Consider the following 16502-nt stretch of genomic DNA (forward strand, 5'->3'; position numbering starts at 1 on the left):
TGGCTTTTTTTTTTTTTTTTTTTTTTTTTGCATTGTTTGCCAAGGTTTCAAGTTTATACTGAGAGGCGAGGCAGCGTTGATCTTGGCAGAACAGTGCAAAGCCAGTACAGTCATTAAGTGACGTAAGCTTTTAAGACTTTTTTTTCTTTCTGTTAAAGCTCTCCGGTACAGCTGGCTATTCTAGTCCCAGAAGAAAAGAGAAGAGACTTTCTGAAGGTCTGGTTGAGAGGGTAGAAGAAATTTGGGGCATATTTAAAACCACAGCAAAGAATATCAACACAAATCCCGCAGATATTCCAGACAAACTTCTTGGCATTGTGGATCTTTTCGGTTGTTGAGAACTTGGTATTTGCTACAGAGAATGATGAGACAGGCACCAAGAGGGCAAGAAGGGCTTACGCTGGAGTCCTGCCTCTCCTGCCACTTGGAAAACTCTTTAGTCACCAAGAAGGAATATAAACAAGACTGAAGAGCATGTCTCTCCCTGGTCCTGTGTACTGGTAGAGCTGAGGATTCCCTCTGTTTTCACCAGGACTTTTTGGAAGGCAGTTCCAGAAACATAGAAGGAAGCAGTGCTTCAGGACTTATCTGCATATGTCCTGTGCCATGTTACATTTTGAACACTGAAGTCAGGGAAGGACAGCTTCATCATCTGGATCTAAGAGAATACCTGAATCCTTTGAGCTTACATACATGATATTTGGAAGGTTATAAACTTACAGTCATTCATTATAAACTTACTAAATTCTGGATTCTTTTGAGGACTTCAGCAAACAAAAATTCCCTGCCAAAAAGATATAAAAGGCTCCTTTTGTGCTTTTGGACTAATGTGAACAATAATGTCTTGGAAAAGAAGTTATTTTTCAGGGGGCCGTGGTACTGTCCAAGGGATGTTTGCACCTCGAAGCTCAACTTCCATAGCCCCTAGCAAAGGCCTCAGCAATGAGCCAGGGCAAAACAGCTGCTTTCTCAACAGTGCTCTGCAGGTAAGGGTAATTTTTTTTTTTTTTTTTCTTTTTGACAAGCTTTGACTTTTAGTTGATGATGCTGTATTTGTGAAAACATTTTAAAATGTAATACTTGCTTGGCATGGTGGCACACGCTTTTAATCCCAGCACTTGGGAGGCAGAGGCAGGCAGATCTCTGTGAGTTCAAGGCCAGCCTAGTCTACTTAGTGAGCCCCAGGTCAGCTGGGGCTACAGGGAGACTGTCTCCTCTCCTCCCTTCTGAGTTCCCTGTATTGGCTCATGATTAGAGTCTGGTTAGATAAGTGTGTATACAGCTAGTGGAATGTCACTTCCCTGTGTTGAGGTGGTTATCTACCCTGCTTCCCCTTTGCTCTTGCATACAGCCTTATGGTTGTATAGTCATAGAGCTTCCCATCTTCCTGTCTGAGCTGCCCAGATTATCACTTTCACCTCCCTTGGCCTAGCTTTCAAGTAATTATGTTCCCCTCTTTTCTGCTGTTAGAGTTAAAGTCGATGAAGTTTGTTGACCAAGATAATTATACTTGGGTAAAACGTTAGCTTGACTTTTCAGATGCAATGAGAACATGGGTTAGTATGAGAGAAGTGACAGGATGAAGTACTTGATACAAAATGGACTGGGAATTAGAAATCCTGAATTCTAGTTTTGGCCCTTTTATAAACTAGTCTGCGACCTTGTATAGGTAATAGTGTCTGAGTTTCCTCATTCATAATACAAGAATCTTGCCAAGCTTATCTGTGTAATAAAAGTTTTATTTTCTTTCTCAGTTTTCAAGTTTTTATTTAAAAAAATATTTAAAAGTCTTATGTTGGCAGATCTATAGAAAGTGTTTAAATGCAAGTGCAAGAGCCTGGGTTTGGTCCTCAGCTTTGGGAAAAAAAAAAAGTTTTTAAATTCTTTCCCTTATTACTACCACAAATTTCATGCAGTGAGATATGGTTGGTTAGATTTTTTCTTCTCACTGCTTTTGTTTTTATTTTGGGACAGGTCTCATATAGCCAAAGCTGACCTGAGACTCACTGGGTATATAGTCAAGGATGGCCATGAATTCCTGATCCTCCTTCCCAAGTGATGGAACGACAGGCTTGTGCCACAGCCTGACTTACTAGATTTTTTTAGTGACTTTATACAATGGTGATACTTTTGCTTGTTTTTTTTTTTGTTGTTTTTTTGGTTGTTTCTTTTGGTCTTTTTGAGACAGGGTCTCCCTATAGCCCCAGCTGTCCTGGAACTCACTATGTAGACCAGGCTGGCCTTGAACTCACAGAGATCCACCTGCCTCTGCCTCCTGAGTGCTGGGATTAAAGGTGTGCGCCACCACGCCCAGCAAGGTTTTGCTATGTAGTTCTGGCTGGCCTTGAACTTGCTGTGATCCTTTTGTCTCTGCCTCCCAGAGCTGAGATTGCAGGTGTGAGCCATCATATCCAGCCTAGTAATACTTTCTGTAATTTAGAAGCAGGCAGAATTTATATTGATGAGTATAAATATGTGTATTTACCTCCTTATCCATCCTTCGGCTTTTTTTTTTGGAGACATGGCTGTCCTGGAATTTGCTATAGTAGACCAGGCTAGCTTTGAACTCACAGAGATCTACCTGCCTCTGTCTAACAAGTGCTTGGGTTGAAAGACGTATGCCACCAGGCCCAGCTCATAGATGTGCTTTAGTAATTGTATTTCTTTCTATATGTTCTATTTATATTGTCAGTTAGAACAGTAGGGATGTGCTTCTGTAATTGTATTTCTTTCTATATGTTCTATTTATATTGTCAATTAGAACAGTAGGAGCTGGAGGGATGGCTCAGCAGTTAAGAACACTGACTATTCTTGCAGAAGACCTGGGTTCGAATCCCAGCACTCACATGGCAGCTAACAGCTGTCTGTAACTCCAGTTCCAGGGGATCTGATACCTTCTTCTGTCCTCCGAGGGCATTGCATGACACAGGTGCACTTACCTTACTGCAGGCATAACACTCATACACACAAAATAAAAATAATAAATTTTAAAAAACTTAAAAAAAAGAAAAACAATAATAATTCTGCATTCTGTTCTAATGTCCAGTAGCATATACAACACATTGAGTAAACACATTTGTAACTGTTTTTATGTTTATACCTAAAGATTGAGGCATTGATAGTTTTGAATACTCTAATATAATTCTGTAAACAGTTGAAAATTGCTAATTGTTAATATTCTTAGTAATTGTTAATATTCTGACTTTTGTTTTAAAATCTATATTCAAAAGTGTGGAACCTATTACATTTGTTATAAAAAGATGATATTTAGCGGGGTATGGCGGTACATGCCTTTAATCCCAGCACTCAGGAGGCAGGGGCAGGCAGATCTCTGTGAGTTTGAGGCCAGCCTGGTCTCCATAGTGAATCTAGGCCAGCTGGGGCTACAGGGAGACCCTGTCTCAAAAAGACCAAAAAAAAAAAAAAAAAAAAAAACCATATTTACTTGGTCTGTTGCTTGGTCTAATGTATTTGTTGTAGAAAGATGTTCTTGGGACTGGAGAGATGGCTCAGAGGTGAAGAGCTCTTGCTTCTCTTCCAGAGGACCCAAGTTTGTTTCCAGCAGTGATACTGGGCAGCTCACAGCTGTCTGTAATTTTAGCTCCAGGGTATCTGATGCCCTCTCTGGCCTCTTTGTGCAAATGCACACATACAGACATGTACACACATATATAGACACATACACATAAAAAATAAAAAGAAAGATGTTATTAATCATTTAAAATAAATTTTTAGCTGGGCATGGTGGCGCACACCTTTAATCTCAGCACTTGGGAGGCAGAGGCAGGTGGATCCCTGAGTTCAAGGCTAGCCTGGTCTACATAGTGACGTCTAGGCCAGCTGGGGCTATAGGGAGACCCTTTCTCAAAAAGACAAAAAAAAAGAAGAAACTTTTAGAATGTGTGTCTTGAGAATTGTCTTTTTTAATGTGTGTGTGGTGTGCATGTGTGCACACATGTATGTAATATATGTATTAATGTTCTTGTGTGGGGGTGTATCTGGAGGCTGGAGGCTAGAGGCTGATGTCAGATACCTTCCTTGATCATTCTCTATCTTATTTTATACATTGAGGCAAGGTCTTTCTTTTTTTTTTAAATTATTTATTATTTTTATTTATTTATTTTATTTTTTATATATGTGTGCCACCACGCCCAGCTTATTATTTTTATTTTATGTGTAAGAGTGTATTGCCTGTATGTGAGTGCACCTGTGTTGTGCAATGGCTTTGGATTCCCCTGGAACTGGAGTTAAGGGTGGTTTGTAGCCGCCATGTGGGTGCTGGGAATCGAACCTGGGTCCTCTGCAAGAGCAGTCAGTGCTATTAACTGCTGAGCCATCTCTCCAGCCCCCCCTTTTTTTTTTGACAGCGTCTCCCTAAAGTCCCAGCTGGCCTGGTACTTGCTATATCTACCTATATCAACTAGGCTGGCCTCAATCAACCTCCCTCTCCCTCCCCAGTGCTGAGATTGAAGATGTGTGTCACCACGCCAGATTAATTCTGTTTTTACACCATTATGATTTAGGTGTTTTATTGATTCAAATTCATGTCTTTTCCAGAATATGTTCATTTGTCCTTGTTAGATACCATTCCTCTTTTTTTTTTTTTTTTTTTTTTTTTGGTCTTTTTGAGACAGGGCCTCCTTGTAGCCCCAGCTGTCCTGGAACTCATTATGTAGACCAGGCTGGCCTTGAACTCACAAAGATCCACCTGGCTCTTGCCTCCACAGTGCTGGGATCAAAGGCGTGGGCCACCACGCCTGGCTGATACCATTTCTTTTTGAGATTTATTTTACTATGCCAGAATGAGCTTTTGTCTTGGGAGAAAAGATTCTTTTTCCTGCAATTATTGCCTGTTTGCTTGAACTCTTAAATTGTGGCTACTTGTTGACTTATGAGATTTCCCTCTTTTGGAAGGTTTTGTGGCACTTGGACATATTCCGCCGCAGCTTTAGGCAGCTTACAACTCACAGGTGCATGGGAGATTCCTGTATCTTTTGTGCTCTTAAGGTGAGTTTTTCAAATTTATTTCTTTCCTATATCTCTAGGTTGTCAAATAACCCATATTGAATGGATTTGGTAAATTTGGGGACTTCTTAAGATCTTGTTACTGAGTTATCTGCCCATGATTTATAAGAAAAATATAATTATTTTCTTTGTGTCAAAGTATTATCTAGCTTAGTCTAGCTGAGATAGTCTTTTTATTCTGAAACTTTTTTTTGCCGAAAGCTGTACTTGGTGTGTTAGGATACAATTCAAGCGTGTGCCTACTATGTGTATTTACCTCAAAAGCTAGTTCTAAAGTTTCTTTTTGAAAGAACTTTCTTTTTTTTTTTTTTTGGTCTTTTTGAGACGGAGTTCCCCTATAGCCCCAGCTGTCCTGGAACTCACTATGTAGACCAGACTGGCCTTGAACTCACAGAGATCCACCTGCCTCTGCCTCCGAGTGCTGGGATTAAAGGCGTGTGCCACCATGCCCGGCCTAAACAACTTTAAAAAAACAACAAAACAAAACATTTTTACTGTGTCTGTATGATTGTATTGCTTGCCTGTATGTAAGTGCACCTGTATTGTACAGTGCCTGCAGAGGTCAGAAGAGGGCGCCAGATTCCCCTGGAACTGGAGTTACAGACTTGTTAGCTACCATGTGGTTGCTGGGAATTAGACTCAGGTCCTCTGCAAGAGCAGCCAGTACTTTTAACTGCAGAGTGTCTCTCCAGCCTCATGAACAACAGTTTTTCAATTTTTAAAAAAATTTTATTTATTTATTTTGTCTTTTTGAGACAGGGTCTCCCTGTAGCCCCAGCTGTCCTGGAACTCACTATGTAGCCCAGGCTGGCTTTGAACTCACAAAGATCCGCCTGCCTCTGCCTCCCAAGTTCTGGGATTAAAGGCATGTGCTACCATGCCCGGCTTATTTTTTTATTTTTTAATTTTTTAAAAATTTATTTTATTTTATGTGTGAGTGTATTGCCTGCATGTAGAGGGTGTCAGATCCTCTGGAACTAGCATTATTGATGGTTGTTAGCCACCGTGTGGGTGCTGGGAATCGAACCTGGAACATCTGGAAGAACAGCAAGTGGTCTTAAAAAATTGAGCCATTATTCCAGCCCCAAACAACAACAGTTTTTTTAATGGAATTATTGTTTATTAAAAAACTTAAGTTTAGGCCAGGTGTGGTGGTGCATGCCTTTAGTCCCAGCACTTAGGAGGCAAAGGCAGGTGAATCTTTATCTACAATTTCTGATTACCATACCTTGAGTTCAAGGCCAGCCTGGTCTACATAGTGAGTTCAGGTCAGCTGGGACTACAGGGAGACCCTGTCTCAAAAAGACAAAAAAAACCCCCCAAAAAACCTTAAGTTTAAGCCAGGCATGGTGGTGCATGCCTGTAGTCCCAGCACTTGAGAGGCAGAGGCAGGTGGGTCTTTGTGAGTTCAAGACCAGCCTGGTCTACCATAGTGAGTTCCAGGACAGCTGGGGCTACAGATCTCAAAAAGACCAAAAGAAAAAAACAAAAAAAAAAACCCCTTAAGTTTAAAAAATGTACTGTTTCCTACTGTTTTCTATTAGATTCTTTTAAAAATTACATTGTGTTTGTTTTGTGTGAGAGTGTGTGCATATGTATATTCACACATGTGGAAGTCAGAGGTCAACTTTCAGGACTTAGCTTTCCTATCATGTGGAACCTGGAGATTGGACTGAGGTTGTCAGACTTCTAGGTAGATGGCTTACCTGCTGGTCCCCATCTTCATATCAGCTCTGTATGTCATTGTCTGGTTCTAAGTAATATTGCTGAGTAAAATAAAGCTACAGATTGATATAGACACTTAAACACACAAAAACAGAGAGAGTAGAGAGTGAGAGGTGATTCAGAAGTTGTAGATTTACTGCTAAAGAAAAAGAGCTGTATTGGTTCTTCTTTTACCTCCGTGTAGCTGTCCTGTGTGTTCTTGGTCCAGATATAGAATAGATTAGTTATGTTGGAAAAATCTATAGCATCCAGATGAGTTCTGAGTAAGCTTCCAGAGTAATTTTTCATCTCCTGAAGACTGAATACTTACTTTGTCAAGACTGCTTGGATATGCTCATTGTATGTGTAATGTAGTTGCCTGTATAGCTTAATGTAGAAAGTGTGAGCAGAAAAGTCTTGGATTTTTTAGTTATTTTGGGTTATTGGCAAGAATTGACAAAATTTTTTTTGAGGCAGGGTCTCATGTTGTCCAGGCCTGCCTTGAACTTACTGTGTAGCTGAGGATGACCTTGAACTGCTGATCTTCCTGCCCCTGCCCCCATAGTGCTGGGACTACAGGAGTGCACTACTATGCCCAGTTTTACATGATGCTTGGGTCAAACCCAAGGCTTTGCGGATGGTAGGGAAGCATTCTATCAACTGAGCTACATCCCCAGCCTTGACTCAAAAATTTTTTTACCAATACTGTTTTAGAGTCGTTTTGTTTGTTTGTTTGTTTACCTGGCAGCCTTTAATATGCTATGTAGACAGTCTGACTTTGAATTTGCTGTGATTCTTCTGCCTCTAATTGCCAAGTGTTGGACTTAGACGTGTATCTCCAAGCCCAGCTACCATGATAGGATCTTAGAAGGAGGTAAGTGAGCCTTCTGAGGACCTGAGTTCCATTCTTAGTACCCACGGGGTGGCTAACAACCATTAATAATTCCAGTTCCAGGGGATCTGATACCCTGTTCTGGCCTTCGTGGGCATTGCATGACATGGGTGCACTTACATTCAGGCAAAACTCTCAAACACATAAGAAAAATAAATAAATAAATAAATTAAAAAAAAATGAGCCCTCTGAACTTTCTGCTGTTTGAGTCACAAACCTCTTTTTTCTACTTTTTATTCCATTATGATCTGCAAAAAAAAAAAAAAAAAAAATCACACCTAACACTATGTACACAGTAATCATCAAAAGAAACCCAGTATGACTGATCAAACTTCTAGGTCCAACTGCTAATTTTTTTTTTTTTTTTTGGTCTTTTTTTTGTCTTTTTGAGACAGGATTTCCCTGTAGCTCCAGCTGTTCTGGAACTTACTATGTAGACCAGGCTGGCCTTGAACTCACAGAGATCTGTCTGCCTCTGCCTCCCAAGTACTGGGATTAAAGGCGTGCACCACCACACCCAGCGACTTTGCATTTTTAATTGTCCCAGGAGGGACTCTGGAGAACAAGTGCCATATGCTTGTCATATTTCATTTTTCAGAGTGACAAATTGTTATTTGAATATAAATTAGTATCTTATAGGTTAGAGAGAGGGAACTAGCCTTCAGACTTTATGGTACATACCCAGAGATAGTCAAGTACAGAAGGGAGAACCCTCAGAAAAGAAGCTGCTTATGATAGGCAGGGAAATACACTGAAGAAATCAAAGACTATGTTTTGGGACCTCATCATTCTGAGGATATGTTGGAATTTTAGTATTTTCCTCATTAGGTCACTGCTTAATCCAACTGAGAGATTTATTTTTCTTCCCTACATCTTATGTTGGGAGTGTGTTAAAGAATGAGTTTTCCCAATAGTACTTCTTAGTTTTTCAGTGATGTGTAAATATTAAATAATTGGCCTATACTTTGTATATACTTGATGTTTCAGTTGCCATTGATTCCATTCTTTTAGTTACTGTATACTAGACATAATAAGGTGGATTCATTTGAAATTGTAGATAAGCATAGTTTGGTTCTAAGAGTGGGGAAATTAAATCACTGGACAATCATTATTTTCAAGTGATAGTTCTTCACCCAAGTGGGAGGTTTTCATTTTTGAGAGAAGGTATGCCGAACATGTGAATGAGTAAATCTGGGAGGGACCATCAGCACCTCCAGCTTCAGTGGGATGTCACTTTTTGTTCCTCACTTTAGAAACTACAAAAAGAGTTCAATTCATCATTAAATTGGATTCTGATAAATGTAATAAGAAAACCAAAGGAAAGATTCAAAGAATAGGGAAGATAAAGCAGAGTTGTCATTATTTGCAAATATGCTGATTGTATACAAAATATTTTAGGATGGGATCTGCCCAGTGTTTGAATATTTGTCAGATATATCTGAAGCCCTGAGTTTGATCCCCAGTACCACCAATTTAAAAAAAAAAAAAAAAGTTGGGGCTGGAGCGATGGCTCAGATGGTTAAGAACACTAGTTGTTCTTGCAGAAGACCTGGGTTCGAATCCTAGCACCCACATAGCAGCTAACAACTGTCCATAATTCCAGTCCCAGTGGATCTAATAGCCTCTTCTGACCTCCATGGGCATTGTTTGACCTGGGTGCACTTACCTACATTTAGGCAATACACACATACACATAAAATTAAAATAATGAATAAGGGGCTGGAGAGATGGCTTAGCGGTTAAGAGCACTGTGATTGCTCTTGCAGAGGACCTGGGTTCAATTCCCAGCACCCACAAGGTGGCTACGAACCATCTTTAACTCCAGTTCCAGGGGAATCCGAAGCCCTCTTCTGACCTCTGTGGCTTTGCACAACATGGGCGCGCTCACATACATGCAGGCAATACACTCAATACACATAAAGTAAAAATAATAAAAATTTTTCAAAAAAGGTGAAATAAGAATAGTGGGCCTAGAAAGATGGCAGAGCAGTTAAGAGCAATGGTTGCTCTTGCAGAAAACCCTGGTTTAGTTTCTAGCACCCAACATGGTAGCTAACAACTCTCTGTAAGTCCAGTTCCAGGGGGATCTGATGCCCTCTTTTGACCTCCATGGGCATTGCATGATATGGGTGTGCTTACATACATGCAGGCGACACACTCATATACATCAAATACAAATTAAAAAAAAAATAGTAAAAAAAACCTGGGCAATGTAACATGCCACAGAGCTGAGGTGGGTGAATCGCTTGAGCCCATGAGTTGAAGAGCAGCCTAGGCAACATGGCAAGATCCCTTTCTCAAACAAATTGAAAATCAAGTGTCTTTATGAAATTTCATTGTAAATGGAATCATTCGGCTTAAAAGGGGTCTGTGTGAGACAGGTGTGGTGGCGCATGCCTTTAATCCCAGCACTTGGGAGGCAGAGGCAGGCAGATCTCTGGGTCTACATAGTGAGTTCCAGGACAGCTGGGGCTGCAGGGAGACTCTGCTTCAAAAAAACAAAACAAAACACAAAGAGAGAGAGAGAGAGAGAGAGAGAGAGAGAGAGAGAGAGAGAGAAACAAAAAATACTTATTTTTATTTTTGTGTTATGTGTGTCTGTGTAAGTTTATGCCACATGTGTGCAGGTGCCTGTGAGGCCAGAAGAGGGCATCAGATCCTCCCAGAGCTGGAGTTACATGTCATGGCACATGTGTGGAGGTTGAAGTACAACTTGTGGGAGTTGGTTCTCCTAATCCACATGAGCCCTAGGGATTGAATGGAGGTCATTAGGCTTGGTGGCAGGTGCCTTTAGATTCTTAGACATCTCAGTAGTACTTGTCTGCTTTTTGTTTTTTTTTTTGGTCTTTTTGAGATAGGGTCTCCCTGTAGCCCCAGCTGGCCTGGAACTCACTATGTAGATCAGGCTGGCCTTGAACTCACAGAGATCCACCTGCCTCTGCCTCCCAAGTGCTGGGATTAAAGGCATGCGCCACCACTCCTGGCCCTTGTCTGCTGTTTTAGGAAGGAATTTTTTTCCAGATCTCTACATGTGGCATTTTTTCCCTTGGGTTCTGAGTTTCAAACTCAAGATCTCATGCTTGATTTGTAAGCATTTTACTGAGCTATCTTCCCCAGGCTGTGATTTATAGACATTTTAAAAAACTTGTTTGACTGGGCATAGTGGTGCACACCTTCAGTTACAGCACTGAGGAGGCAGAGGCAGGAGGATCTCTCTGAGATCAAGGGCAGCTTGGTCTATGAAACAAGTTCCAGGCCATCTGGGATAACAGAGAGGCCCTGTCTCAAAAACCAACCAATCAACCAACCAATCAACCAACCAACCCAAACCAAGCAAACCAAACCAAACCAAAATAAAACCAATAAAACCTGAAACACCTTATTTCACACTTTCTTCTTCTTTTCCTCCCTAGGCACTGCCTGTTGCAGCTATGATAGCAGGTGGTGCAGTCGATATGTCTACTTCTCACTGCCCTGCTTTTTTTTTTTTTTTTTTTTTTTGAGTCAGGGTTTCACGTTCTATTCCAGGTTGGCCTAGGACTCATGGCAATTTTCTTGCCCCAGCCTTCTAAAAACTGGGGTTGCAGATGGGCACCACCATACCTGGTTTATGCAGTGTGGAATTTGAACCCAGGGCTTTGTGAATGTCAGGGAAGCAATCTACCAACTGAGCTAGCTGCATCCTTAGCTCCATGGATGACTTCTTGATACAGAAGAAATACTATCAAATGTACTGTCTTGGACTGGGAATACAGCATAGTAATAGTATACTTGTTTCCTTTCATGAGGTCATGGATTTGATCCCCAGTATCACAAACAAACAAAAACAAATTTGTGTCTATATCTGTGATTGTTTGCCTTATCAATAGCATTGCTGAATGCATTTTTGGGAAAGTACCTCTGGTGTCCTTCCCTCTTATTCCTCACAGTAATGTAAATTCCTCCGTAATGTAAATATTCTACCCTGGGTTGATGCTTACTTTTTTAGTAGTTCTTAAACGTAAGCTACTGAATTTTCATGCTTGCATTTTTAAAAATTTATTGTTTTTATTTTAGTGTGTGTGTGTGTGTGTGTGTGTGTGTATTGCCTGCATATGTATAAGGGCAACCATGTCAGGCAGTGCCTTCAGAGGTCAGAAGGTGTTGGTGTTCCCCAGAACTGAAGTAACAGACAATTGCTAGTCACCATGTGGGTGCTGGGACTCGAACCCAGGTCTGCTGCAAGTACAGCCAGTGGTCTAAACTGCTGAACCGTCTCTTCAGTGCAATGCTTACATTTTGTCCCTATCTTTTGTGATCTTTCTCCTCTGTCCTGAAAGAGTTTTGAGACTTTTTTTTTGTCTTTTTGAGACAGGGTCTCCGTATAGCCCCAGCTGACCTGGATCTCACTATGTAGACCACACTGGCTCTACCTCACAGAGATCCACCTGCTTCTGCCTCCAAGTGCTGGGATTAAAGGTATGTGCCACCAAGCCTAGCAGATTTTTTTTCTTTTTTCAGAAATAGGAAAATCCAGACTGCCAGTTCCATAAAGTTGGGTTTTATTACATTGGAGTTTATGGTTCACTCTTAGATCTACATCTAAAGAAAAACACTCATACAATAGAACCTCACAAACATGTTCCTAGATGAATCAGAGGCCAACCAACTCCATAGCCAATGTTTAAATGAAAGGTTTTCTCTTTCATGTCTGGCTGAAAGATACCTATTCTGGGGCTGGAGAGATGGTTCGGCACCCCCAGTCCACCCCAGTCCACTGGGTATAGCTGTACTGTGGTGTTGGCTTATTTATTTGTCTGTGTTCAGGGGAGGAAATCCGCCCTCTGTACTTAGTATGCCATGAAGAGTTTGTTCTTCTTCCAGGGATTGTAGCAGAGCTTTTACTGTGCCAGGATGTAGGACAGAGTGTTTTTTGTTATAGGCAAAGAAGAATGTTGCTTTGATTGATTAAATTAAACAAATCTTCACAATTAGTGATTTTTTTTTTTCTTTTTTAAAGAATGCTAGTAGAAGTCATAGAGCTGGGCAGTGGTGCTGGTGGGTGAGCGGGGGTTAGTGGGAGGAAGGAGGTTTTTGTCTATAAAATATCCTGGAATTTCCGTATTTGAAGAGCAGTGAGATTGTTCAGATAGGGCAAGAAGGTATGTGTTCTACTGATAGTACACTTTTGTTAACTGGAGCAATTTTGAAATTTCAGGGAACAAATCCCTTAATATTTTGAGTTATACGAAGTGGCTCTTCCTTTACTGGGTCCTGAAGGATAAGCAGAGGGAATGAAGTGGCATGAGAAATTATTCACTGTTCCTTTTTTTTTTTGTTTTTTTTTTTGTTTTTTTGAGAAAGGGTCTCCCTGTAGCCCCAGCTGTCCTGGAACTCACTATGTAGACCAGGCTGGCCTAGAGAACTCAAAGAGATCCACCTGCCTCTGCCTCCCAAGTGCTGGGACTACAGGCGTGCACCACCATGCCCGGCTCACTGTTCCTTTTTATCCTGTCTAGTCTTTGCTAGACTGTAGGAATGGAAGATTCTTTATTATCCTCCCTAACCAGTAGCAGCGGATAAACTTATTATCCTAGACTATTTAAAACAGGAAAATATATTTCTAGTATGCTTCCTAGAGATTTTAGCTAGTAATAAACAATCCACCCAGAAGGATGTCTTTATGTCTATTTCAAATATCATATGCTTGTGTTTAGTTTCCTTTTGCTTACCATAAATATGAAGACATTTGTGTGGGATCCTTTGATTAGTCCTCTTTACTCTTTATCTTTTTGAGACAGGGTCTCCCTATAGCCCCAGCTGGCCTGGAGCTTACTATGTAGACCAGGCTGACCTTGAACTCACAGCGTTCCACCTGCATATGCCTCCCAAGTGCTGGGATTAAAGGCATACACCACCATGCCCAACACCTCTTTACTGTTTAAGTCCTCCTAGGCTTTAGGCATTCTAACTATCCTCGGCTAATTAAATCATTGAAATAATTTCCATAATTCAAATTGAACCCTTTATCCTTTTTAAAATTTGGAGTTCAGATTGCATATCATAATCAAGTCAAAGGGTATAACTACAAGGAACAATGTAAGAAATCATGGTTAATTCTTTCCTCGGAATTTATGATAGTCTAAATCTTTTTTAAAAAATACTTTATAACTATCCTCGGCTAATTAAATCATTGAAATAATTTCCATAATTCAAATTGAACCCTTTATCCTTTTTAAAATTTGGAGTTCAGATTGCATATCATAATCAAGTCAAAGGGTATAACTACAAGGAACAATGTAAGAAATCATGGTTAATTCTTTCCTCGGAATTTATGATAGTCTAAATCTTTTTTAAAAAATACTTTATACTTTATTACGCCACCATGCCCGGCTCTTATTTATTATTTTTATGTGTATGTGTGTATTGCCTGCATGTAGGTAAGTGCACCCGTGTTGTGCAATGCCCCCGGAGGTCAGAAGAGGCTGTCAGATCCCCTTGGACTGGAGTTAGGGACAGTTGTTAGCTGCTATGTGGGTGCTGGGATTTGAACCCAGGTCTTCTGCAAGAACAACCAGTCTTCTTAAGCTGAGCCATCTCTCCAGCCCCCTATAGTCTAAATCTTATACAATCTCAGAGTCTTTGTACATATCCATAAGAATTCCCTTTTTTGCCGGGTGTGGTGGTGAAAACAAACCAATGTTGGTATTTTATACGATATAACTGTCAATTTACTAACTTTGACATAATTAAAGTTGCAGGGCCTTCATAGATTACTAACAGTATTCAAATAAACTTATTAGAAACAATAGCATATTCATGTACCCCACTGGAAGAAATTAAAAGAGGGAATTTTTTTTTTTTTTTTGGTCTTTTTGAAACAGGGTCACCCTGCAGCCCTTGAAGAAGAGCTTTCAGCATTCTTTTCAGCACACAAAACCAATAATTGTTTATTTTTATTTTTATTTTTTTTATTTTATGTGTATGAGTGTACTTCCTGCGTGTATGCCCATGTCACTCAGTGCCTGTGAAGGCCAGAAGAGGACCTTGGATCCCCTAGAACTGGAGTCATGGGTGGTTGTTAGCTGCCATGTGGGTGCTGGGAACTGAACCAGAGTCCCCTGTAAGAGCAGCCAGTGCTCTTAACTGCTGAGTCATCTCTCTAGCCCCAAGAGAATTGTTTTGTTGTTGTTTTTATTTTTTTTTCAGCAGCCAATGATCCTCAAGAACTAGCTCCTTCATCTGCAGAGAAAGACTTTGTTTATAGACTAGATTGTCTATATTTAAGTTCTTCAATTCCCAGAAGGTATAGACAAAGAGTGCTCATGAAAGCCAAACTGATAAGCAGTTTGGGAAGCTCAGATCAAGAAGGGAATCCTGAAGGTTGAGCAATGGCAATATGTTTTGTCTTTGTAGAAGGTCTTGCTGGATACCTGTGAGAAGTAAGATCTGCTGACTGGAAGATGTTCTGAAGACCTTGGGCCCATAGAGCATTAAAATTATTGACAGCCTTTTTTCTTGTCCCTTATTGTCTCTACTTTGATGACTTTTAGATATAAAGGTAGGATATTCTGAGAGAAAAGTAAACAGCTGTTTTTTCCTTAAAGGCAAGGATGTGTGTTTTAGGGAAAAAATAGACAAGCAACAGCTGCATTTTTAGATGTCAAAACAAAGGCTTTTTGTCTTTATGGCACATCTACCTTACTTACATGGTTTTTACTAATCCAAAAATTATGTGTTCATATGGATTGAACTGTTTGCTTCTTGATCCAAGAAAGATGGGTGGGGAAGCACCTGCTTTTAGTCATTAAAGCTTTGTTGCTTTTGTACTGCATCCAAGAAATACTTAGCCAATGAAATGGAATTCACTGTTTCATGAGAAAAAAAGACCTCTTTGGTTTCCTCATGTAAAGATCATACAGAAACCTGAAATGTAGTTTTTTGTTTTGTTTTCTTATTAAAATGGAATCATTAGGGACCCATAAGGAGAAATGATTTTGGAGTTTTGGGTTTTCCTGTGCTTTCTCTCCCTGCTGTAGAACTCAGCAATTGGAACAATACCAGTTTTTGTTTCTTATTGGTATTGCCACCTGTTCTTACTGCTGAACTAAATGTTCTTGGCTTTCTTTGGTGTGAACAGGATCTCCCTCTGGGAAAGGTGGGAGGAGGGTGAAAAGGGAACAGGAGGAGGCCCGTTCCAGCCCCTGTCTGTGCTCATGTGAGAGGAACACACAGGGATTAGTGTGTTGCCCTGACAGAGGGGCTTTGTGCTACAGCTTCTTGCAGAGTTACAGCTCCACAGATGAATGCTAGGCGGGCTCAGGCTGCTTCATCCCTAACACACTTGCTTCTTCCTAGCAAGAGCAGAGCAGAACTGACAATAGTTAGAGTAAGAAAACAGAAAGGATTCAGTCAGAGGCCATTCTAAATACATTCCTTTACTCAATGTGTATAGGGAGGGCTGCCCATAATTCAGAGATGAGAAGAACATAGCATGGCAGATACTGATTCTGCTGAGTACATAGCCAGATCCGTTGTTACTCTGACCTTCAACCTTTCTCTTTCTGTGCTGAAACCCTAATTATTAGGTCATGAAAAATCTGCCTTTTTGAATGAGAACAGAATAGGAAATAAAATAGACTTTAATGATTAGATCTCGGAGATGGAGTTAACAAGTAGAAGCATCTGACTTAGGTCTCTTCAGTATAGGACAGTGACAGACTGTTCAGTAACTTAAGGTAATAATAATAACTGATACTTAGATGGTAGTTAATACTGCCAGACATAAATCTAAGCTCTCTGTGTGCATATACATACATGCATATGTATATTATACATATGTACTAATCTGTATAAATTATTTTATATCTTAGATTTATATGTAGTTTAAGGTTATATATAT

General features: G+C 40.3%; 1 protein-coding gene across 11 annotated transcripts in view; it reads left to right on the forward strand.

The window, feature by feature from the left end:
• The window catches only part of Usp54 (ubiquitin specific peptidase 54), a 112743-nt gene that overhangs the window by 39054 nt on the left and 57187 nt on the right, over window positions 1-16502 (forward strand). For all 11 annotated transcript variants that reach the window (XM_029565116.1, XM_008836583.3, XM_008836582.3 and 8 more), the window contains 2 exons: window positions 159-986; window positions 4915-5007. In XM_029565116.1, the coding sequence (XP_029420976.1) occupies window positions 840-986; window positions 4915-5007 (240 nt within the window). In that variant the 5' untranslated portion in view covers window positions 159-839. The remainder of the gene's footprint in view (window positions 1-158; window positions 987-4914; window positions 5008-16502) is intronic.

This window comes from Nannospalax galili, unplaced genomic scaffold (genome assembly GCF_000622305.1).
Source record: "Nannospalax galili isolate Female #2095 unplaced genomic scaffold, S.galili_v1.0 scaffold1437, whole genome shotgun sequence".
Taxonomy (NCBI): Eukaryota; Metazoa; Chordata; class Mammalia; order Rodentia; family Spalacidae; genus Nannospalax; species Nannospalax galili.